Source organism: Triturus cristatus, chromosome 7 (genome assembly GCF_964204655.1).
Source record: "Triturus cristatus chromosome 7, aTriCri1.1, whole genome shotgun sequence".
NCBI classification, from domain to species: domain Eukaryota; kingdom Metazoa; phylum Chordata; class Amphibia; order Caudata; family Salamandridae; genus Triturus; species Triturus cristatus.
Window position 1 is genome coordinate 549,193,413 of NC_140590.1, and position 26,357 is coordinate 549,219,769.

Sequence of the window (26,357 nt, forward strand, 5' to 3'; positions counted from 1 at the left end):
AAGATCGCTTTGACCCAATATCACAAAAACATAAAAATTGCGCGAAGAGCCCATATCGCACTACAGCTCTATCAGGCAGGTAATGCCCCTAAAGTCTTATACCAAATCCTCAAAACCTTTACCAACTCAAAGGCTGGCGACAATGAGGAGGCCCCCTCTCAAACACTTTGTGATAAAATAGCAATGCATTCTACACAGAAAATTGAGTTGATCTATGATACAATCACCTCAGCTGGAAGCTCTCAGCAGGCTCTCACATCTTATAACCAGCCCACCCTTACTAAGGGGCAGATGTTGGAAAATTCTGCCTCCCTTACTTATGACCACGTGAAATCATTACAGTAAAATCAGGCTTCCCCTGGACATCATCCCAGCTAAAATCCCTATACTTTACTCTCCAAACAACTTTCGGCGCCCATTTGCTCGCTCCTCAATCTCTCAATGAGAGAGGGACATCTCCCCACTGAATGGAAGGCGGCACAAGTCATTCCTATCTGCAAGACTATAATGGCCCCTATGGATGACTTGTCCAACTTCCGGCCTATTTCTCTACTACACCTCCTGAGCAAATTACTGGAAAAACATCAATAAACATCTGTCTGACCATGTTGAGTCTACATGATGCCTTGATCCCTCTCAATCTGGATTTAGGCCTGAAGGAAATTGGGCTCGGAGGATCGGCGTTTCAGTGGATGGAGAGCTTTCTCTCCCTCCACTACCAGACCATCAACCTAGTTCCTTTTCATTCAAAGACCATGGGTCTGACAAAGGGAGTACCCCAGGGCTCGCAGGAAAGATCGAGATTATGCTGTTTGGAGATCATTGCTGTGGTCACCAGATTGGTGGCCGGTGGATCTAGGTGACCTCCCTGAACCTAAGACCGTAGTCAAGAACCTTGGCATACGCCTAGACCAGGCACTGACCATGAAAGAACATGTCGCCAACACTGCTGGCTCCTGTGTTCATGTGCTTGGACTACTACGGCTTGTCTTCCCTTTTCTACTCTTGGCCACATGGAATTCTCTCATCCAGGCATTGGTACTAAGTCGCTTAGACCACTGCAACACCCTCCTGGTCTCAACTAATGAGTCCTCGTTGAGCAGATTGCAGGTGGTCCAAAATACAGTGGCGCGCCTTGTCTCAATCGCTCCACCTAGAACGGCCTCTCTTCCCCTCCTATAACAGCTCCACTGGCTCCGGGTACGCAAATGAATCAAGTTCAAAATGTGTTGCATTGTTCACAAGGCCGTGAATGGCAAGGGCCCCAGCTATCTAGCAAGGAAATGCAATCACTATACACCCACTAGGTCACTTCATTCAGGAACTAAATCGCTACTCCTTGTTCCTCGGTTAAAAAAAAAAAAAAATCGCCGATGGGTGGGAAAGCCTTCTCTAGCCTAGCCCCTCTATTGGAACCAGCTTCCTACCTATCTGCGGCAATGCCCTGACTACCTTCAATTTAGAAGGCTCCTCAAAACTGCATTATTTTAATATGCCCCCCTCATTGGCCTACTGTAGCACTTCCATAGCGCAGAGATACCCCTTCGAGGGCCATTCAGGCGCTCTACAAAGAAATTAAATAAATCAAGTTGAAGAATCCAAGGGTATCGCCTGTTCAAGGTAAAATCAATATGAATTCATGGGTAGAAGAGCCCATAATCGAATAAATCAGAATGGGTCAATGGCTTTTGTTGTAGTCAGGTTCAGAGGTGCCCCTAATTAACCAAAGTGAGGGATCACTTGCTGAATAACTAGTTCGACAAAAAATCCTGTTCCTCGCTTGGTAACAGAACAGGTTGGCGACAGTCACAGATCTCTGTAAATGCATTTTTTTGACAAAAGAAATATAAAGAATTTAATTGACTTTCATTGTTCATTGGATTTTCTTACTCTTTATGTATTCTCTGATTTTGACGTAAATACAATATTGAGTATTGTGTCTATTGTTATATATCCTTGCCAATAGGACCAATTGTTCTTTGTAATGCATGAGAAGGGCAAGCAACAGTATGCAAAGCACATTCCAAATATTAACTGAACAGTAAAGGAGATCTATTTAAATTCATAGGCTATCTGACATACAAACATTTACATCAGGATGCCCTTTACAAATCACCTAAATCACACATGTTCAGACTGGGTTGCCACAAAAAGATTTTAGCAACATGAGGGAATGATTTTTTCAGCCACAGAACCAAACATTCATTGATTGAGATGGGACAGCTGCACATGAAGCACTTCTACCTCTAAACTTCAAGGCAGCAGCAGTGTACCCTTAAAATGCTTTACATATAATGCTTCAACTTTTAGTCTGAATACTAAATGCCAAAGTCATAACCATGTGTCCCAGCACTAGCGATCCCCCAGATGTGATTTTTAAGGCGCAACCCAGTGCTGAACCGACACTTCATCCCCTGCCCTATGACCTACTGTGTGCGGATGTTCTAGAAGGGTATTTACCTGTTGGTGTGTTAAGTTCATTTCAAGGATCCCCTCCATGGCATCTTCTGCTTCCCATCGCTCCTGGGAGACCTTACTGTGATGAGGTTTATTGAGGTCGTGATCATGATACATTGTCCACTTGCTTAGGTTCTCAACAGTCAGCCTGGGCAGCAGAGTTTCGGAGTTCAGCCAGGCTGTGGGATCGCATCTCATCCCATGACTCTGTGCCCAGTGCACATGAGCAGTGGTCTCATACAGGTCTTGGTGAGGAACATGGGCAACCTCTTCATTTGTGTCTTCCTCAAAATAGGAGCCATGGTCTTCCTCCTCAGATTCCTCTTCTTCCTGTGGTGGGTGGTTCTGAACTCGAACTAAGTCATTCTGGACTGAAGGGAAGGCAGGATGTGGGTTCTGGTTTTGCAGTTGCTTTTCTTCTTTTAGAATAGAAGATGTTGATTTTAAAGCACATTTTCCAACTAAGGAGTTTCCCACTTCTGAAGAAACCTTGCCAAGACGAGATAAGCTGTACGGTGCTGACACAGGCTGTGCATCATGAAGAATGTTCAAAGAGGGGTCAGGACCTTCTGTTTCAAAGGAATGCTCAAGCGGAGCCTTCCTACCGTTTTGTGCCATCAAGGGCTTAGACTTATAACCAGGCTGCACAGACATTACGGCTTTCCTTGCAGCAAAAGCTTTCGACAAATGCTTCTGATGAATCTCATTCCTTTCTGGGGGTATCTTCTTTGATGTGACCAGGTTATGCACTCTGGGAAACACAATTGCATACTTTGCATCTGCCGTACTGGCTTTCTCCTCTGTCTCTGTAAATCCATCAGAGCACTTGACATGGTTTGCTCTACATGGGGCGCTGTGCGGATTCAGCTCTGCATCCAGTTCTTCAATAGCCTCTGGTGCTTCTGCGGTTCCAAAGTCTTTATTTCCACTGATTCCGCTCAATTGTCCTGCTCCACTGGGGGAAGGACGGCTTAGCCTGTTCACCAGGCCAGCAGTATTGACAATCCTCATTGCCATCCGCCTCCTGAATCCAGGGGGCATCCCACGCTTCTTTTTCTTGGTAAACCGTCGGATGAGCCATTCAGTTATTCCAATGGCCCGGGCTGCACTGGCAAAGCGGCGTTTCAGGTTGATTTTCTTGCCAGGCCTTTGTTTGAACCAGCCAGTTACTCTCCTAAAGGCTGAGATAGAGTTGAGTGCTTTGGTGTCCTTCTGCGTTACCTTTGGCATCCTTTCTGTTGAAAACTCTCCAGTTTCTTCTTCGTTTTCTGCTTTCCTCAAATCAGCATTCTTGGGGGAAGCCATTTTAACCCTTACAATCACTTTCTTCATCTTTTTCTTGGTGATTAATGGGGACTCATCAACAGTTTTTTCTGCATTTGAGCTGCTGGAAATGTTGGAAAGGCTGGGTTCTTTCTGGTCTTTGAGTAGGCGAGGCTTTGGAGAATTCAAAGAAGATGGTTCTGTCTCCTTTTTAGGATGATCACCTTCTGGGTCTTCTGGCCCTGAAACAACACTTCCGGCCATTTCAAGTTGCTCATGGTGCTCTTTTGATAGCAGCTTAGTTTTTACAACACGGTGCCTGTTCTTAAGGTTTAAAATGATTTTGGATTGGTTACTTATAAAGCTTCTTTGCTTTCCCTTTCCTGGTAGTACTGTGGCTGACTCTCCACTTCGCTCTAAAGGAAAATAATTTCTCCCTTCTTGGTCAAGTTCGATGGTGTCTTTATTTACGTCTGCTAATTCAGAATGTGGGGTTTCCTGCTTTGTTTTAGCATAAAGTTCAGTTAGGGCCTTGCCATCTTTGAGCAGGACCAAGTTGCTCATGCAGGTCATTGTGGTAGGAACCTCCGCCCCCTTCTTTTGGCAAGCTTTGCTCATGCCAATGTTGAAGAGTTTTGCTTTCACTCCAATTGGTAGTGCTTTCTTTCCAGTCACTCCTCTAGGTTTTCTTTTTTCCTCTTCTTGACCCTCCTCCTCACCCTCTTGATCTTCCTCAGCCATAGCACATACCGCTATATTAGATCTACAACTGCTTCTTGCAGACTTCACTGACTCATCCTCTGAAATTACTTGCGTGTTTTTCTTTTCAGAGCTCCCTGGATTCTGGAGATCTGAGTTTTTCTGGCTCTCCTCTTCATTGAAAGAGCCTCTCCTGGACTGTTGGCTATCATTCTCAGAGCTGGTTGCATCTCCATCCACAGTGCTGCTCTCGCTAATGCCCCCCTGGCTCTTTTGGGACCTTCCATCCTGTTCTTCATTTTCTTCTTCATCTTCCTCCTCAGTGTCCTCCGTATTCACTTCAACAGCTTCCTCTTCTCCTGGTCTTTCCTCCTCTTCTTTCTCACTTTCAGTTGCTGAGCTTTGACTGGTCGCATCCTCTGCTTCTTGGCTCTGTAAAATGGTTTGCACGCTGGTCACAAACTCAACCACTCCAGAAAAAGGTTCTTCTGAGTAACTCTTCCTCACTTCATTACTCCCCGACTCTTTTTCTGTGTTTGGCGGTGACCTATCTTTTTGAAGATTCGACAAGGATGCCTCATCAAACCCTCTCACTCCTGCTTTATAGTTCCTCCTCGATGACATTCTCATGAGTTTGTCGTTTCGAGTGGGCTTTGCAGGTCGTCCCTTGTAATCCATGTCTTCAGTGTCCACTTGTCTTGCCTTCTTACAATTGGTTTGTCCAGATCTGGCTTTTGTATCCCTAGGGTTTGCCATACTTTCCTTCACTTCTATCTCAGAATGGTGAGCCACCCTACTACTGTTGAAAGACTTCAGAGATTCCATTTCTGCATTGCTTTGACTTAGTTCTGTCACGTAGGAACGTCCTCTACTTTTCTTTGTGATATTACGCTTCTTCTCCCTGTCTTTTTTGTTTCTCTTTTTATCACCTGTGTCCTCATCTGACTTGGCTTCATCTTCTATCTCACCATCCAGCTTTCTATCTTGGTACTCAGGCTGTTCATCAGCACTTACTCTTGCTTCTTTGAGGACTCTGGTTCGCCCTGTATAGGGTTCTTCTACATCCCTGTAAGCTCGGCTGTCTTGTCGACTCTCTTTCTCCTCCTTCTTGCAGTCTGTGGACCGGGAGACCTTTTTTCTGTCCCGGCCTTGTTTACCGGAGTCACTTTGCCCATTACCTCTCCTCTTCCACTTCCTGCCCTCATGAACCTTGGATGAATATGGAGACAGCCTTCGTTTCTTCCCCCGTCTTGACCGTCTGGATTTTTTGGCACCCCTCTTGTGCCGCTTTGCTTTTGAGGAGGGCATTGTTTTGAAGGTTTGTCCACACATTAATTCTATCTCCTATGCTCACCTGTAAACAAAGAGACGAGAACCTATTTTAGGAAGGTGACTAACGCTATGGCACTTACAGCATTTGTGTGTGAGATAGGTAGCACACAAAACAGAATCAAAAGAATAAACAAACAATAAAAACACACCAACACAGGGATAAATACAGCCCAACAGTCATAAAGCTGAATATGGACAATAGCAAAGGGCAGTAGCAGACAGTAACAGGGTGCAGTAGAGACATGAGCAAAGAGCAGAATAACAATTAAAAGAGAAAAGAGACGAAAAGTTACAGGATATAATAGGATAGAACAGACACACGGGCATAGGGTGGAATAGACACAAAGACATAGGGTAGTTTAGCAATATAAAGGTGAAGGAAGAACAGGCAATGGCCAGAATACTGACACAGGGGCAGATCAGATACTCAATATAAGAAGCAGAGAATGATCACATAATATATATGCAGTTTATGCATGAAGGCCAGCAAAAGAGATTTTGTGATTATTGCGCAAGAAGCTATGCGAGTCAGCTGGACTAGAAAGATGTAGGAGGGATTGCAAAGGATGTCCGATCACTCCATGAGTGGATAGGAGAGTGTGCTGCAATAGTGGCCTTTTGGGGAAAGCTTCAGATGAGGCTGCATGAGAGGGCTGTTGGGCTTGATGAGCATTATCATCGTAGTTTATAGAGTGCTACTGCTATCTGTAGGGGGTTTCTGTAACTAAACTGAAAATCTGGAAACATTTTGAAAAAGTAAACTGAGTAGGCTAACTACTATGGAGGAAACAAAGCTTTGCCCAAGACTTAGAAGTCAGATATAAAACAAATATGACTGCTTTGTTGCACCCTGCAAATAGTAGACAGTTTGAGGGGAAAGTTGGAAGAAGAGCGACAACGACAAGAAGAAGGTTACCACTGCAGACGAGATTGCAAAAACCTCAGGGCTATTTTATATACAGCCCTTCTTCAGACATGGAGGCATTTGAAAAACATCCTTTTTAGCACACTGAGCCAATGAAGATCAACAAGGTGTAGCATAATATGTCCCAGCAAAGAAAAAGAAATAGCATTGCATTTTGGGTCAACTGAAACTTAACCATATGAGGAAGCCTTGTTAAAGTGAATTGCCACAGTCCAGGTGTGAAATAATCACTGCCAGGACCAGATGTCAATAGGCATCAACAGAAGAATCTGCTTTAGGTTCTTGAGGGTAGAAAAGCAAACGAAGTTTGTCTATTGACCTGAGGGAGAAGTGAAAGAGTTTACATAAAATATAAATCCTAAATTCTGTGCGGACGGTGCCGGAGACGGCAGACAGCCTGAACTGGAAGTCCACTGGGAGTTGGTGTAGATACACAATGAGCCTCCCACAACAACCACTTTATCTGTATCACTGTTTAAACACCGAGAATTAGTACTCATCCATTTGGCAAGAGTGGTCAGACAGTTCGTGAAATAGTCTTTAGTGAAACCCTGCTGGTTATCCAAATGGACTTGTCGGATCTAGATAGTAACAAGCAGAAACGGAGTGAACATTTTAAAAAGTGCTTTACTGAGTCCCTGTGTAAGGTAATGAGGTGATCTGCATTTGAGTTGTACTGTGGCAAATAAATAATGGACCGTGAAGAAGTATACTAGCTGTGTGAGAATGTCATTTCAGAAGTTAGATCTGACCCCAGCTAAGCACTACAAGAAAGGTAAGAAAGTTGGTAAGATGCAGGGTGCTTCATGGGAATTAATGCATGAATTTCAGAAACAGATGACTTGGTTAAAAGAAAGAATTATTAATTAGTGAAATACCATTGTGTATTTGCTCAGTGATGACGCAACAGCGCTTGACTAACTTGGAGCTCTTTGAGATCTCTACATATGGTGGGGAGTGCTTCCTCAGGTGCATGGGGGCCATAGCCCCCATTAATCTGGCAGGGCACCAGCCAGGATATGAATGACCCTCTTAGACTCCTTCTTTGACCTGGAAGACTGCTCTGGATTTTCCATGAGACAGTTTACTGAGGTTAGCCCTATTTGCGCACCTTTATGTTGTACCATTCTCTCTGGGATCTCCTGTGCCTGAGAGTCTACCTTGCAAGAGCTCTGATGGCGACTTATAAGCGTGTACACTTGATACCAATCCCTTAATTTGTTCCCAAACAGACAGTATGCACAGAGGTCATCCCTTATGCCCATATGGAGTATCCTAATTTTTAAGCCTAAAATTAGATTTTATTGTTAGTACCTTTGTGGGGAAGGAAACTGTATGCTATGATAATTAACTTTAAGGAATCATGGTCTTCCATTTGATGAATGGCTCTCACATCTCAAAGACCAATCAACCATATTCTGTATGCTTGTAGGTGGTTAAAATAAAGATCCAAACACTTCACGCTGTTAACGTATACTGGTGGGTTCTTGCGTGGCCTCATTGTTTTCCAGAACATGCCATCTGATTTCATTTGCATGATGGTTTTTCTCCAGATAATGTTTAACTAATGGTGCAGTTAGTTTAGATATCTGTATCGCTGAGCGATGTTCTGTTAAGCGTGTCGCCAAGGCATGAGAAGTCTCACCCACATACCCAAGGTAGCAAGGGCATAGCAAGAGATATATCAAGTTGTTGGTTTTGCAGATTGTGAATTTGTTGGCTTTAATAGTGTACCCATTATGTCTAAGTGAATCTCCTTCAATTACACTATCCCAAGCTTTGTATTGGTTGCATTTAAAGCTACCCTTGATGGGAGCCGCCCCTTCAATGGTCTTTTGTACAAAACCTGGGCCTGTGGTGAAACGTGAATGTACAATGAGATCTTTAATGTTTTTATTGCGGCGATGCGCATATAAAGGTTTTGGCAATTTGATTTCCCATATAGGAGGAGTGTTAAGTATGTGCCAATTGGAGTTGATGATTTGTCTCACAGGGTCATTCATCATGGAATGTTTTGTGATGCAGACAAGTTGAGTCACTGCTTTGGTAAGTGGTGATCTTAATAGGGCATCTCAGGCGTAAAATCTGGAACGTTTGAATGATTTCCTGATGAGGCATTTTGGATAGCCTCTGGTGAGAAATATGTCCGTAATTTAAGAGGCTTGACGATCAAAATCATGCAGATTTGTGCAATTTCAACAGAGTCTAAGAAACTGTCCGAATGATATACTTTGTTTCCGACTATGAGGGTGATAACTCACGAAATGCAATAAGGTGTTTCTTGCAGTGGGCTTGACATAAAGATCTACTTCTGAAATCCCCTTGTTGTGGTGGATTTCAATATCCAAAACTTCAACTGCAGAATGGCTCGTGTGAGCTGTAAATCTTAAATTGCAAACACACAAGTTAAGCCAATCTAAGAATCCAGTAAGTGGCTCAGCTGTACCAGTCCAGATAAAGAAAATATAATCAATATATCTGGACCAGTGTGTCACTGATTCAAAAAATGGGGCTATTTCATTGTCAATGAATTTCATTTCAAAAGAGGCCATAAAGATGTTCGCTACAGAAGGGGCAACTGAAGCCCCCATGCTTACCTCTTTAATCTGCTTGTACAGGGTGTTTCCAAACTGAAAGGTATACTCGGAGAACACGATTTGTAGACCATCTAAAATGAAGTTACGAGGACAACTAATGTGGTAAGTGTCATTGAACTAAGCAACAGCCTGGTGTGCCTCTGTCTGGGGTATATTACTATACAACGCCTCAATATGGAGGGTCACCAAAGTTTGATTCGGTGGACAAAATGTAAGATTTTCTACTTTGCTAATAATATCTTCGGTATCCTTGATCCGCGAGGGGATAGTCTGCATATGGGCTCGTAGCAAATTGTCTATATATTTGGACAATGGTTCAGTGACAGATCCGATGGTCGTCACAATCGGTCAAAGTGTGGGGGGGGGTCCTGTAGAATTCTTATAAATTTTTAGGATGCCATAGATGCAAGGCATTTTGGGATCCTTGATGTGGAGAAGTTCATACTCCTTTACGCATATGTCGCCGGCCAATAAAGCCTCATTGGTCAGGCGTTGGATTTTGGATATGGTTTTAGCCTTAGAATCGCTGATTATTTCGTTGTCAAAACTAGTGTCACTCAGAAGAGAAATCATTTTAGATTCATATTGGTCAGTATCTAGAACTACTATACTACCTCACTTATCACAGTTCTTGACAGTAAGGGATTTATTGTGTGTCAGTTGTAGTAGGGATAAGGATTCATCTTTTTCCAAGTTCGGATGTGGTCTATGGATGTACTTAGTGGCAATGTAGCACGGCCTGTTCAAATATAGCTCCCTCTGGGCCGATTTGGTCTAAGGTAGGAGTAAGCGAAGAGGGTGGAGAAAGTCCGGATAAATTGATCGTATCAGATGGCATAGTATCAGTGGTAGCAAAGAAATTTTTAAACTGTACCTTGCGAAAAAACGTAAACATTTCCTGGTAAAGTTCAAATACGTTAGCTGTTGAATGAGGTACAAATAAAAGAACTTTTGACAAAAGTAGAACAGGCACTGTCTAGGGAGACAGAAGACAGATCGAAGATAGGAATTAAGTTCCCCGTCTCCTGTATTGGCGATTGCATATTTGTAACAGATGTTGATTGTTGGGGGAGTAAAATGGATTCTGAAAATTGCCCTTGTAGTTGGACTGAAATCGTGCCTTCCGTCTGCCCCTGTGTGCGCCTCGCTGGGCCAAAAAAGGTTGTATCATGCCCTGATTGGGATCATAAGGTATATGCCGCCCTTGTTGTTTGAACTGGTGGGTGCTTCCTTCTGCATCTGAAGTATCAGAAAAGGTCAGAACCTGATTTCTTGAATTCTCTTCCCCTTGATATTGGCCATGATAGTAGTAATTTTCAGCGAGATAGGGGTTTGCTTTACCTTGTGAATTAAAGCGGATGTCTTTATTAAGTTTCAGTCTGACGTTAAACCAAATAGTCTGAGAATGATGACAGTTCTTTGTCAGCTTCCTCTAGTTTTTTCTTTGCCTCATCAAGTGCATTAGACTGTTTAATCTAGTCTTCCAATTCACTGAGTTCGACTTTAACGGTGGCAACTAATTCTTTCGCCATCTCGATGATCAATATCATCAGATCTCTCGAACAACTATTGGCTATCATACCCCATTTCTCTAAAAAATTGTCTGATCTGAACGAACAGGCCCGGTATATTACGTACTCTCAACCCTTGGGGTATCACCCCAGCTCTGAGATATTCAAGCATAAATTCACCATGTGCTTCTATTGCTTTAATTTTTTTCTTTAGCGTAACTAATTTTATAGTGTCGTCATTAGTGTTGACTCAGGGATTGAACACAGCGCCAAAATTGATGTTAGTGCCTACCAAAGCAGCAAATTCCTCATCGAAAAAAACGAAGGTTTTTAAATGATCAATGTGTGAAATGACTAAGGAAGTGAATTAAAGAATCAAAGAAAACCTAAAATTAGAATATCAGCCCACTTGTGGAACCAATGTGATACACTCTGCACCCAAGGTGACCGAGAGAGATGGTAAGGGGACAAATACAACATAACAATGAGACGAAAGGACTCACACAGACAGGCTGTAGGATAATTAGTGCAAAAGATAAGGACCCCCTGTACTTAATGTAAATTTCCAAGGACAGGGAAAATGGCAATTGTCAATCGAAATCACTGGGAAAACATATGGTCAAATGAATATAAGAGAAAGGCCGAATGTGAAAAGATAATCAAGGAACAACTTAATGTACCAATCAAACATGTGAATGTCTTTGTAAAAAATTTCACAAAATATTTAAAAAGGTGGTTAAAATGGTGTTAAACAATACAATAAACAAAGACAATAACAATTCCTTGTGTATAAAGGCAGTGACACTTTTTTGTATCGATGGTTATTTCCAAGAATCTGATGCCTCTAGGTAATTTTCAAACTTAGAGTTAATTTACAAATCAGGGTAACAATTTAATATACAACAGAAAAAACAAGAATCCTGTGCCTGAGAAGTTTAAGTGCTCCGTCCATCATCTCCTTGTGTTTGCTTTGTTCGCTTTAAGTTGGCAGGGTATGCCCAGATGTGGGTCCCTTGCTCACATTGCCATTGGATTCAAGTTAGCCTGGCTGATGAGGGCTGTTAGCCCGAAAGCTGTCCCAGGATGCTGGTTTCCGGTCCAGGGAAGACTTGGCTTGGCACTGTTCCCATGAGGCACAGGGTCAAGACTGATTTGCATAAAGCTCTGTGTGAACTGGGGTGGCGAAGTCATCTGAAGAACAATTATGAATTCAACCCAGATCTGTGACTGGGGGTGAGTGTCTGAAAAGTTTCAGCGCTCTGTCCATCATCTCCTTGTGTTTGCTTTGTTTATCCATAAAAGTATCACACATGTAAACAAGACAGAACGATAAAACTATACGTTTGATAAAAATTCACGAAAAAAAGGATTAAGACCATAAAATCAAATCAGCAATATAATATTTGCAGCAAACATTTAGCACAACATAGACCTACGAGCTCACACAGCACAATTTAAAAAGGCCCCAATATACAAAACAGTAGGCTTGCATTGTGTAATATCATACCAAGACTGTCTTAAAAATGGGATTAAACAGAGTCTTGTATACCTTGCATAAAAAGTACGGGAAAAAAAGTGAAATGAAACATCGATTGGCCTGTTATGTCACCGCAAGGTCATTAAGATTCAGCAAAAAACCCTGGGGGAAACATATTTTATTGTATCTAATCTGAACTGAAACAGAAGAGAACATTCCCATCGACCCCGTGCCCATCAAATGTAGTAGGCAGGACTATCAAATTCAGTCAGAGTTAAATAAGCAGTAACATTTGTTTTTCCTTCCACTTACCTTAAACGCCGGGAATCTTCATAGTTTGAAAAGTGCTTGTGCAATAGACTTTTTACTTAGGGAGGAACAAGATAAATGATCAGTAAAAGCAGACTGCATACCAATCTTGCAGTATTCAGCCTTAACCTAGACCAGTCAAGGAATGAGTAGCCCTCTGCCAAGAGAAAGACAGTCCATTATATCTTTTGATAATTTAGCCTTCATATTCCTCCAAATTAAAAGCCACAATAGATCAGGCCAGGCCCTATTCCGGTCTGCTAAATAAGGAAGTCCAAGTTCTTTATGACAAATAAGATGCGAAGATGATATGGGGACAGACAGGATTTTTCTGCAAAATCTATTCTCTTAAAGTTGTATGGCCTTCCAGTGCGAAATACCCCAAAGCTCTGCTCCATACATAGCAATAGGTATATATTGTGACATATATTTCTAACAATGGTATAAGGGAACCTCCCCCCGCCTGCTGAGGGAGACTACATAAACCGATAGCCATGGACAATTAAGTCCAATGATGCACAATGTTGGGAGTCCATGACCCTCGGGCTGAGAAGATACCGCCAAGGTACAGAGAGGTACTAGTACTACTCAGTCGGTTGGAACCGATTGACAGAACGGACCGCTGTTTTGCACTTTGCTGCACAAAACTTGGGATTTTGTGAAACTGGTTTGCAGATCCAGTGAGGCCATAAAATTAACAAAGGCAAACACCAGCTGACGCAGTGTTACCTAGGCCTGCATGCCAGGAGCACTGGGTCGTCTACATTAAAGAGTAGCTAGCATCTTGCCTCTAATTTTTGGAATGTTAGGGGTGATGTGCCTTAAAATAGGGTGAAGCTAGTTGATATATATATATATATATATAAAATGAATAAAAGAGGAGTCAAGACACAGCCTTGTTTTCAACCACGATGAATGCCTATGTCTCCGGAAACCTCTCACTGTGTGCTAATACGAACCCTAGACTTCATATCCCTGCGAAGGTGCGCAAGAAAGTGCACAAGTGCTGTATCTAATGTGCAATAAGTAGAGGCAAATATTTGGACCGATATACACAATCAAAGGCTGATATCAGGTCCGTAGATGCAAGGTAAAGAGGGGATTGTTTGGGGATCATATATTTTCCCCAAAACCAGATTTAAGTTGAGCCGTTGCTCAATAGCCCCAAATTTGTTCCTAAACCCGTATTGACAAGATCAAAGCCCGTGTCCATTCTATGATTCCATTTTAAATTACTCTTGCAATGATTTTGGCCGTAGTGTTAAAGAAATAGGGCAATAACATCCCAGCAGCGCGCGACCCCCTTTTTTAAAAATGGGTACAATAATAGATGTACCCCGCCCCCCCAAGTACCAGGTAAGGAGGAGTGACCAAGATTATTAAAAACATTGGTAAGGAGGGGTGGCCAGAAGGTGACATTGCTTTTAATTAGATAAATTGGGACACCATCAGGGTCTGGTGCCTTATCACCAAGATTTTGGGTAATGACGCCTTCTACTTTGGTTAGAGACAGCTGAAAGCATGGTAAGAGGTGATTGTCTATGACAAAACTATCTGAGGATAATGGGGCAGCATCTATTTTGTCAAAATGCTACTCCTGGGTCTTATTTGCATTGTGACACGTAATGGGATGCTCAGACTGATTTTTCAGCTCTGCCACTACACACCAAGAAGATGAAATTAGTTACTTACCTGTAACTGCAGTTATCCAGTATTGGTATCTTTCATAGATTCACATGCCTGAATCATTCCCCGTCGTCGAGATGGGAGTCCCCGGTACATTAGTAAAGTAATGTCCCATTGGACAAAGGAAGTAATAGGCCCAAGGCCGCACATTAGTAACATATCCAGGTCCTTTTGTGATAAGGACCAAACTCCAGAGAACAACCAATCAGCTGCCACCACCCTTTGGAACCTTCCTGGAAGGAGCTCTAGTCCCTCAGATTTTCGTAAGCACAGTGCTATATAGAGGTACAACTGAGAGTACTAGGTGAGCCCTTCCAAGGGAGGCGGATGGGTTGCATGTGAATCTATGAAAGATACCAATACTGGATAACTGCAGTTACAGGTAAGTAACTCATTTCTTATCCAGTATTAGGGTATCTTTCATAGATTCACATGCCTGAATCAGAATAGAAAGCAATAATGAGCACATTTCCTTTTGTACACAAGCCATAAATGCACCAGTAAATACACATATCAATGTTAAAGTGCAGAGCAATAAGTCATAATTGTGGCAAAAAATTATAGAAGAAACAGAGAAACGTGCAGTGAGAGAGAGAGAGAGAGAGAGAGAGAGAGAGAGAGGTTGGTGGGAAGGAAGAAAGACCCCTTTATTGAAATAGAGGACATAACACCGCCTGTCCCACTGCAGCATCCTTCATTAGCTCCGAATCCAAGCAGTAATGCTTGGTAAATGTATGCAGCGTCTTCCATGTTGCCGCTCTGCAAATGTCTGTGATAGGCACACCCGCAAACAAAGCCATAGAAGCCGAAACTGCCCTAGTGGAATGGGCACGAATTCTTGATTGTACAGGTTGACCAGCCTGTTGGTGACAGAAGACAATAGCACCAGAGATCCAACTAGAAATACTTTGTTTTGTAAGGGAAAACCTTTCCTAGGTAGACTGTAGGCCAAGAAAAGTTGGTTGGACTTGCGGAATGCTTTTGTCCTGTCAAGGTAGAATTTAAGGCGACGTTTCAAATCCAACGAATGTAGAGCTCTTTCAGTTGCTGTTTGAGGATTTGGAAAGAAGGTCTTTAAGACAATGGGCTCGTTAAGGTGGAAGTTCGACAGAACTTTAGGTATAAATTTCGGGTTAGTACGAAGTATCACCCTATCATTCTTAAGTTGAAGAAATGGATCTTGTATTGTAAAGGCGTGAAGCTCACTGACTCGGCCAGAAGAAGTGCAGTCTTCCAAGAGAGGAATTTGAGGTCAGCTCTGTCTATCAGCTCAAAAGGATGCCTCATAAGTTAAGCAAGGACTGTATTGAGCTGCCATGTTGGAGGAGGAGGTTCGGAATAGACCTTTGAGAATTTGTTTTATCAGTCTATTTGACCAAAAAGAAGGTCCTGTGGAAGATCTCCTAAAACGGGAAACTGCTGCCAGGTGAACTTTGATGGAAGCATGAGCGAGGCCTGAAGTTGCTAGATGGAGAAGGTATGGTAAGATTTCTTCCGGAGAGGATGTGAGGGGATGCACCTTAGCAGATATACACCAGATACATCTACTATCTGCTCTTGCGTGAGATAGAACCACCCTGCAGTCTGGAGGAATGTTTAGGCCTTGAAATTCGTGGAACTCAGGAGCCAGGCCGATAATTTAAGAGAGGCTGGATCCGGGTGTTGGACTGGTTTCTGGTCCATCGTGAGGAGAGACGGAAACGTTGTCAACGGAACTGGAGGTTGCAGGGAGAGGAGATGGAGTTCCGTGAACCAATGTTGGCGAGGCCATCCTGGAGCTATTAGAATTAAGGTGCAGGGCAGGTGGGGGCGGAGCTTGCCTAGCTGCAAGATGGCCGCTAGATGTTTATGTTTTGTTTATGTTTTTGAGATTTTTATTGCGCGCAAATACCCTAGGGTGTCTCGGCGCATACAGAACTTCCTAAAGACAGAGGCATCTGAAGGGATCACTGGTTGAATAACCAAGTTTTCAAGAGCTTGCGGAAAATGGTAGGGGAAGTTTTTATGACCAATGGGAGGGAATTCCACAGCCTGGGAGTTGCTACCAGGAAGCGTCTGTCTCCCCATGTGGAGGTTCTGGTACGTGGTATCGGGAGCATGTGCGTGGAGGCTGATCGTAAAGTTCTTATAGGGACATAGATTTGGAAAGCGTCCTTCAGGAACTTAGGTCCTGATTCATGAATGGCTTTATAGGCAATACATAAAGCCTTGAACTTTATACGGCTCTTTACTCTCAGCCAGTGCAGATGGTATATGGCAGAAGAAGTGGGATGACGAAATGGAACGTCGAGCAGTAATCTTGCTGCCGCGTTCTGTACAGATTGCAGCTTGGCTAAGACCTGCTCCTGAGCATTGAGAAAGAGACCGTTGCCATAGTCCACTTTTGAAAAAACAAGGGTGGTGATTAAGGTTTTTACTGCAGTCGAGGGGAGATAAGGCAACAACTTCTTAATTTTTCTCAACATGAAGAAGGATGATGTCGCCACTGCATTGACGTGATGCTTAAAAGAAAGTTTGTTGTCGAACAGGATGATCGAGCTCCGCCATTCACCGCACCTATCCTTCATTATCCGCAGCCTCTAAGACTCCCGACAAGTGTACGATGGTTGGAGATGGGATCCTGACCTCCCGCTGAGTTCGCCAATGCGATCCTGCATTTTGGAGTGCCCCTGGACCTGATAAGGATTGACGGTGGCTCTGCCGGCGCGCGGCCTGGAAGCATGGTCGGTGTGCGCGTCACCCGAGACGGGGACGTGAGGCACGTTGTTGCAGCCTGGTCCCTACTGACTCCCGTTGCGGCTCGGCTTTGGAGAGCCATCGGCGCTTGACATCCGATGTTCGACTGATGGGGCGTCCTGTGGAGCTCTGACGGCCGCGGACCTGGGACACTCTCCCAGTCGTCGCTGTGGAGCCGGCGCTGCATGGCGTCCGACGATCGCCTTGTGAGCTGAGCCATCAGGGGTCCAGGGGGGTGATCCTTGGCAGGCGCCTACACCACTGCTTTTTTTGGGCCACTCTCACCATTGCCTGTGTCCCGTGTGCTGTGTGGCAGCCTAGGTCGTGCTGCCGGCGGTTCCCTGGGGCCAGTTGACAGAGACTTGTTTGGGTTCTGCACACCACGGGCACTACTTTGCAGTGACACTGGGGTCGCTGTCCAGCTGGAGGTGGGAGCTTACGCTCCTGCGCTGTGGGGTGTGCTCTGCCTCACCTACAGTCATCACTTGCTCAGGAGCAAGATAATAACTGGGGCCACATTGACTGTCTGGTCTTCGCACTGTTTCTCCACCCTGTTTACTGCATGATTCCTGGTCTTCCTGGGCCCCTGATCCTGAGTCTCGAGAGGAGGTAGACAGTGTCTTGGACTGCGCCGGCATGGGTAAGCCGGATAAGTCCCAGCCTAAACTAACATTCGAGCACAGCAAGTCGAGGCGCCATGTGGAGGCGGCGGACTTGGCGTTGGTAGATTCGGTTAACCCCACCGATGACCCAGTGAGCGACATTAAGCAAATAACAGCTGCCATGCAGAGTGGTTTTACAGCTATAGATGCCAAGATAGACACCCTGGTCTACAGGATGGATCGGATAGCGGAGAGAGTCGACAAGCATGCGGAGAGCCTGGATATGGCGGAACACCATATCACGGAAACTGAGGAAGCTCAGACCGATGCCAACAACGTGAAGCGGCAAGTAGAGAAGGGGCTGATTGCGCTGCAGGATCGCGCTGAAGATTTGGAGGCCAGGTCAAGGAGATGCAACCTACGAATCACGGGCCTCCCTGAATCCACTTTCATGGGGCCCATGGAGCTCTTCATTGAATAGCTTCTTAAAACGCTGCTGGGGGCTGACACCTTCTCTGCTATGTTCGTAGTAGAAAGGGCACATCGCTCGCTGGGCCCGCGGCCCCGTCCTGGTGCTCCCCCCCCCCCGCCCATTATCACTAAGCTCCTCAACTACCAGGATAGGGACACAGCACTTCACAGAGCAAGAGAATTGGGCACATTGCAGTAGGAGGGCTCCTCCCTTTCCCTCTTTCCGACTTCATCATCAAAGTTCAGGAGGCCCGAAGGCAGTTTGTCCCCCTAAAGCGCATGCTGCGCGATCACCGCATCGAGTATGCTATGCTTTACCCAGCACGGTTGAAAGTGCTATTTGACGGCAAGCCATGCATCTTCACTGACACAAGTACATAGATTACCCAAATTAACTAATGGATCGAATTAGATACACATTGAAATTGGACACACATTGATACAGTTCATATTTTTATGTCTTATACATGATTGGGTATTATTGTTATTAAACCAAAGGAGGTGTGCAATGACAATCCATATGGGAGGATGAACTCTAAAATACAAATTTAGGTCAACAAACTGGTCATGAATGTAAATGGTGTCAGCATTCACAGAATAGTTCTAATCAACCTGCATGCACATAAGACCTGTATGTTATACTAGACAAGCTAAAGTGTGCCATTCCGTGGCTGAATTCAGACCTTGTTTGATATTGTCAGTACGACAAATCCAGCGATTCTCTCTCATTGTGAGTGTACAGTCAACGTTTGCTTGTCTAATTGTGGGTTTCACTACCTCGATGACCCACCAGAGCATATCTTTTTCGGTGTGTTTCATTCTGATATAGTGGTCTACCAATGGTGCATTTTCAACCTTGCATCTGATTCTTGACTGATGTTGCAAGATTCGCTTTTTAACCATTTGTGTAGTTTTACCTATGTATTTCAAGCCACATGGGCATTGAATACAATAGACCACATTACTCGTGTTACAGTTTGAAAAACATTTCACTTTAAAGTTTTCACCATTCAGTTGAAAGGATTTTAGATTAACTGTGCTTGCACAAGCTGTACAATTACTACATTTATAGTGACCGATGACCGGTGACAGCTGTCGCATATTGTCCACTATATTTTGATCTTGAATTTTGTAGGCATGCACTAGCCGGTCCCTGAGATTGGAACCTCTTTTAAAGGAAAACAATGGTTCCTTGGCTAGTTCAGGCAATGAAGCTAAAAGTGTCCAATGTTTGACGATTTTTTTGATCTTATTTGTGGCTGTTCCAAAAGTGGTGACACAAACCAGTTGAGGTTGATCATTTTTTTCTTTCACCTCCAATAAGGCATTTCGATCGTTGTACCAAGCCCTTTTAAGAGACTTTTTGAGTAGCTTGTTTGGATTGCCACGTGAATGTAGTTTTTCTTTAAGTCTCTTTGCTTCCAAGAAATAGTCAACCCTTCTGGAACAGTTCCTCCGAAGACGGAGGAACTGTCCAAAGGGGAGTCCATCCTTTAATGACTGCGGATGATGACTCATATTTTAATAGCGTGTTTCGCGCAGTTGGTTTTGTAAAGAGAGTGGTGTATAGTTTATTCTCCGTGTCTACTCTGATCGAGATGTCTAAGAAATTCATTTGTTGGTTGTTACATTCTAATGTGAACTTCAAATTGGGGTTCCTTGAATTTATCCAATCATGAAACTCAGTTAGTAGTTCTTTGGATCCTTTCCAGATTAGGAAAACATCGTCAATATATCTAAGCCCACACGAAATGTTGGCTGTGAATGGATTGGATATATTGTGGACGTGTTGCATTTCGAAGTCAGATACGTAGATATTCGCGATATCTGGGGCATAAACTGCCCCCATTGCGACACCCTTTAGTTGTTGATAAAACGTTTTTTCAAACAGAAAAAAGTTTTCACACGGAGAGATTCTGATGCATTCAATGATGAATTCAGTTGGAACCGCATGTGGTCTGGGTCTGTTGTTTAATAAATTCTCTATAATCTCAAGCACTTGTGTCTGTGGGATGTTGGTATATAGACTTTCTATGTCCATTGAGACTAGGAATTCACAGAGTGGGTCAAAAGGATGATTTTCGACAACATTGATGACTGCTGTTGTGTCCCTTATATAGGTGGGGGTTTCAGTAGCATAGGGCCGGATAAAGAAGTCGGCATACTGTGCTAGTGGTTTAAGGATTGAATTACATCCGGAGACAATCGGTCTACCGGGGGGTGTATTGGCGTCCTTATGTATCTTCGGTAAGATGTATATTACCGGCATGTTGGAGATTTGTTAATTAGGAACGCTGCTTCTTCGGCACTGAGCCAACCACCATCAAAGCCTTCTTTGCTAAGTTCACTGATAGATTTTTCTATGCGTGGAGTTGGATTACTTAGCAGTTTCTTATAGTGTGTTTCCACAGATAACTGTTTGATCATTTCGGTATTGTATGCATCAAGATCCCACAGCACAATCCCTCCACCTTTATCGGCTGGTTTTATAATTGTGTCCGATAGGGATTGAAGATTTTTTAAGGCTTGATGTTCATCGTGAGTCAGATTATATCTCACATGACTCGAGGTCATAAAAAAGTTATCTATACATTGCAGTAGGAGGGCTCCTCCCTTTCCCTCTTTCCGACTTCATCATCAAAGTTCAGGAGGCCCGAAGGCAGTTTGTCCCCCTAAAGCGCAGGCTGCGCGATCACCGCATCGAGTATGCTATGCTTTACCCAGCACGGTTGAAAGTGCTATTTGACGGCAAGCCATGCATCTTCACTGATCCGCAGTCGCTGCAACAGGCGCTGAAGTCCTGGGAGGTGGCGGGCAAACGAAAAAGAGCGCAGGCCAAAGGCACTGACAACACTTCCTCGCCGCATACTCTGGATGACAATGACTGAATGTAGGAACTGGGTCTCATTTGTTTCTTCATATGTGCTTAATTGGGCTACTCATTGCTCCGTTGTCATTTTTTCTGGCCAAAAAGGCGGGGGGGGGGGGTGAGGACTCTTTCCCTTATAATGATGATGTCCGATGATTGTGGTATTGCTTTACTGCTTGACGTTCTTTCATGACCGTTTGCTTCTGCAATGCGGTTGACATTTACCCCCCTCTGCAGTCCTTCCTAAGATCTTGAGGCTCCATATCCTCTAAAGGTGATTTCGTTTTTGGAGACTGTAGCTAGAGATTGCTGGGTAACATCCCCCCCTAATGTTACCCGCTGTCATTGAAAATGTTTTGGTGTTTGGGGTTTCCCCCCTCCTTTTAAGGATGGATAGGGTTAATTTTTTAATTGAGAGGGTTGAATGTCGCTCTTGCTCGGTTGGGGTAAGCAAGGCGTGGGTGGGGGATGGTTTTGGGGGTGTTTTTCTGTATGTTTATGATTTTTTCTTTTTGCAGGTCACGCGAGATGATTGCCATTTCTTGTTCGGGGGGCTGGGAGGTGCAATAAGTGAGGGCACAGCACAGATATTGGCTTATTCTACCTCTTAATTGACCGTATGCCTAAATCGGAAGTGTTTGAAACTTTTGAAATGGAATGTGAAGGGGCTTAACGACCATAGAAAGGTGCGTAAAGTCCTAGCCTATTTGTAGAGAAAAGAGGTTGACATTGCTCTATTGCAGGAGACGCACCCCCATCCCAGCTGCAGTCTGCTGATGGGGAGTCGTATGTTGGGTTTTTGTCATGCTGCTGGTTTTACCTCACACTCCAGGGGCCTTTTGACCTGGGTTAATCCTGGTGCGAAGCTCGTGATGGACTGTTGCGAGACAGACCCCTCTGGCAGATACACCATTACGCGATGTCACAATTCCACTATAGATTTACTGGTAGTAAACTCCTACGGCCCGAACTATGACAATCTACAGTTTGATCTTTCTCTCTCCCAGGCTATTCAATCACATGCCCCTTCTTCTGTGGTGTGGGGTAGGGATTTCGATTGCGTGTTGGATCCACTGTTAGACCGTTCTAAGGGTCCCCTGAGGCCACCTTCGACTGCTGCCAGAGCGATTGTTGATGTGTCTGTACAGTTGCAGTTGGTTGATGTGTGGAGGGCTCGTTTGAGGGAGAAGGGTGGGTTTACGCACTACTCGGCTCCTCACGATATCCATACACGGATCAACTACTGGCTCATTTTGCAGTCCTTGCTGACCACGGTGCAGGATTGTGTGGTGTTATCGCGAACGTTTTCGGATCACTCGCCTATACTGTTGACTATCCGTCCCTCCTCGCGGTCCCCCTCCCTTCCTATGGCGGTTCCCTTCCTACTCGCTGCTGGATGCAGTCTTCAAGGCAGAACTAAGTGCGGCTATATCGGAGTTCTTCGAGATGAATATTGGTTCAGTTGCTTCTTTTACCACAGTCTGGGAATCATTTAAGGTCTACATCAGGGGCATAGCCATTAGTAAACATGCGGGGGTGCTCCGCTCCATACGGGGTAGACTGGCACTGTTGGAAACCCGGATTGCCGCGTTGGAGGACGAGCGGTCTCGGGAGTCCTCTCCACAGCTGCTTGAACTACTGAAATCCGCGATGGTGGAGTTCAGTGACTAGGCGGACGCAGAGGTTAAGCACATGGGAAAATATGCTACGGCGCGGTTCTATGGGGAAGCGGATCGGCCGGGTTTGGTCCTGGCAGCCATGGCTAGGTGTAGGGTATGCTCCAGTTGTGTCCCTATTCTGACTTCAACTACTGGCTCCACTGAATCGGACCCTGTGATTGTTATTGAGAAGCTCTAAAGTCTCCCCCAGTGATGCAGACATTGTACAGTATCTGGAATATATCGAACTCCCTTGGTTACAAAACTGGCACAAGGAGTTTTTAATGCGACCTATAGAGCTACAAGAGATCCGACTGGTGTTGAACTCTATGAGGGAAGGCAGTGCGCCTGGTCATGACAGGCTAACGGTTACGTTCTATAAAGCCTTTAGCGATTTACTGCTTCCCCATCTGGCCACGCTGTTCCAGGAAATAGGCGCAGTTGGGATTATGCCACAAACAATGCGGGAAGCCTTGATCGTCACCCTATAAAAGCCCGATAAAGATCCACACCTGTGTTCCTCTTATCGTCCGCTTTCGTTGCTGAATGTGGATGCTAAGATATTCTCCAAGATCCTCGCAAACCGTCTGTCTCCACTGTTGCCTCAGTTAATTGGCCCTGAGCAAGCCGGTTTTATCCCCGGATGCACGCTTTCACACAATCTTCGTATGGTATTAGGAGTCCTACAGCATACCTGTTCGGATGTCCCAGCAGTGGCGGTCTTTTTAGATGCCGAAAAGGCGTTCGATTCTATCGAGTGCCCGTTCCTCTATGCAGTCCTGAAACGCGTGGGGGTAGGCCCTGTCTTTTTACAACTGGTTGAGATCCTTTATAATAAGCCGGGGGCTCGGGTTCGGGTGGGAGATGTTGTTATCTGAGCCGATTGTCATCTTCCGAGGCACCAGGCAGGGATTTCCCCTATCCCCGCTACTGTACACGCTGGCTGCTGAACCCCTGTTAAGAGTCTTGATAGAATATTACGGCCACAGAGGCCTCTGCTTCTCTAATTACAATTTGATAGTATCGGTCTATGCAGACGACACTTCTGTACATAAGAAATCTGGTGCATCTCCCTCCGATTATACGTGAGGTGTTGCGTTACGGGCGCTATCGGGTCTGAACATCAACTGGGATAAGTTTTTAATCTTCGCACTGACTCCCTGCACCACCCTGGTGGAGCTTGATTACCCTTTGCAAAGGACTTTGGATCCAGTCCGCTATCTCGGAATCCGTGTTCATTCGGATGCAGAACTGGTAATCCGAGCGAACTACGGAAGAGCGATAACAAAGTTGAGTGATGATGTGGACCGCTGGATTCGTCTCCCGTTGTCCCTGGTGGGCAGAGTCTCCTTGATGAAGATGGTGGTATTGCCTCGCCTGCTATTTTTATTTGTGAATATCCCTATTGTTGTCCCGCGGCATCTATTTAAGGAACTGCGGGTGCTGATGGTCAGATTGGCTTGGGCAGGCAAGGCGCCACGAGTCTCTATGAACACTCTTATGTTGCCATGTTCTGCTGGTGGATTGGGTGCTCCAGGTTTCGAACTTTACTATAGAGTCGCTCAGGCGTCCCACGCGCATTCCTGGGTCATGGTCCCCACACTCTACCACATCTTCATTATAGAAAGAGTTGCAGCGGCTCCCGAGCCATTGCCTTGGCTCTGGACTAAAGCTCCAGATCGAGGTTGTGGTATCCTTGACTCGGTAAATTCCGTCTCCCACACGTTGCACACTCTGCTCGGCATGTTTGCCAGAGCCCAACTGTATTCGCCGTGAATGCGTATACAATGGTGCCAATCGTTTGTTTTTAGCTCTGACAGGGGAGTGTTGCGTGCCCTGAACAGTCTTGGATTGTCCGACATGGGTGACCTTTTTAAGGATGGCAAGTTGGTTAATTGGGAGGATACTATTGCGATCAAGGAACGACCTTCTGCACTCACAAAGTTTCAATTTTTTCGCACGCATTGCGCAAGTTATTGGGCAAGGAGCTGGCAGAGCCGATTGAGTCCCCTCCTCTATCCCTCTTACTCCGATCTCAATCCCCAGTCAAGTTGGTCTCTAAACTGTATGTTTATGCCTTACAAACTAAGATATCTCCATACACTAAGGCTCGGTTGTCTTGGCAAATCGACATCGGGGAGCAACTCTCGAACGCCATATGGTTTTATTGCTACAAGGTCACTAGGAAAATCTCTTTAAATGGCAGGCATAGACTAGATCACTTTAAATTCTTCAATAGGGTTCATTATACGCCGGAGCGCTTGCACAGGTATGGGTTGCATGAGTGACTGCTGTGATCGTTGTGGCTGTCCGGGTGCGGGTTTTTATCATCTGGCATGGTAATGTCCCCCTGTGGTGGAGTTTTGGAGTCAAATCTTCACGACTGACTGCTATAGTGGGCTCCCCTATCACTTCTGATCCACTAATAGCCCTACTGGGTTATATGAAACCCCTGCAAAAAACAATGCGTAAGTTGGTAGCCATGGGTCTTCTTTCAGCCAAACGTTGGCTGGCAACGAGGTGGATGCGGATGCCTTTACCAACACTGGCCGAGTGGGAAAGAGACATGGTGTACTGTAACACCCAGTCAGATGTGTACAACGAGCTGCTCCCACCTTCTTCCCGTCCCTTAAGTTTTTGGGGCCCTTTCGCTCAATATCAGGAAGCCATTCGTTCTGCCGATGGTGCACAGACAAACTAAAATTGTGTGTATATAATTTACAATTTATCTGCTGTATCATTATAGCTGCGTAGCCATTGACACATGAGATGCAAATGTGGGGAGATTGCTTATTCAACTAGTATATGTCCCCCTAGAGAAAACACTGTTGTATTGATGATGCTCAGTACAAGGAAAGTTAACTTCCCCTCTTCCCACCCCTCTATATTCCTTTAGTAGAACGTTGTGCATTGTACGTGACCTGTGTATCTTTTTTCTTTTCCTCCTTTTTTACTGTAAAAAGTGAATGTGTATTTTGTTTTTTGAAAAAGTTCAATAAATAAAATAAAAATAATAATTGTGTGCAGGGTTCTGCTTTCATCTTCTTCAGGACCCTGGGAAGCAGGGGAATCAGTGAAAAGGCATAGGCAAATACGCCGAACCATGCTATTGAAAATGCATTCCCCAGAGATCCCCGTTGGGGATGCCAGCTTGTGAAGTGTTGGCATTTGGCGTTGTGCTGTGTAGCAAACCGATCCAACGGTGGTTCGCCCCCCTGAGAGAAGATGCTGTTGAGAGTATCTTGGTTCAACTCCCACTCATGGCAGGTTGTCTGTAGTCTGCTTAGCGAGTCTGCTAATGTATTTTCTTTTCCTGGAACATATTCAGCCCTTAGAGAAATTCCGTGCTGAAGTGACCAGTTTCAAAAAAATTTAGATTCTTGAGAGAGTGATAGAGAACGAGTTCCTTCCCGTTTGTTTAGGTAGTGCATCATCGTAGTGTTGTCTGTTCTGACGAGAACTAGTGAACCTTTTATCCTGGGAAGGAAAGCCAGGAGGGCTAGATAAACTGCTCTCAGCTCTAGGAGGTTTATGTGCAGACTCCGCTTGGAAGATGACCACTTCCCGCTGATCTGAAGCTCCTGAAGGAAGGCTCCTCAACCTTCCAGAAACGCATCCATGGTTATCACTTGCGGAGAGGCTTGAGTTAGAAAAGGTAGGCCTCGAGAGAGATTTAGTGGGCAAGTCCACCAGTTTAGAGAAGCGACCATCTGAGGAGTCACCTGTATGATGTCAAAGGATCCAGGTACTTGAATCCACTGAGTG

At 44.7% G+C, this 26,357-nt stretch overlaps 1 protein-coding gene across 1 annotated transcript in view; it reads right to left on the bottom strand.

The window, feature by feature from the left end:
* Positions 1-26,357, bottom strand: part of LOC146810081 (uncharacterized) — a 352,434-nt gene that overhangs the window by 245,913 nt on the left and 80,164 nt on the right. Inside the window, exon 2 of the mRNA XM_085614940.1 lies at positions 2,461-5,773. Coding sequence (XP_085471066.1) covers positions 2,461-5,751 — 3,291 coding nt within the window. The 5' untranslated portion in view covers positions 5,752-5,773. The remainder of the gene's footprint in view (positions 1-2,460; positions 5,774-26,357) is intronic.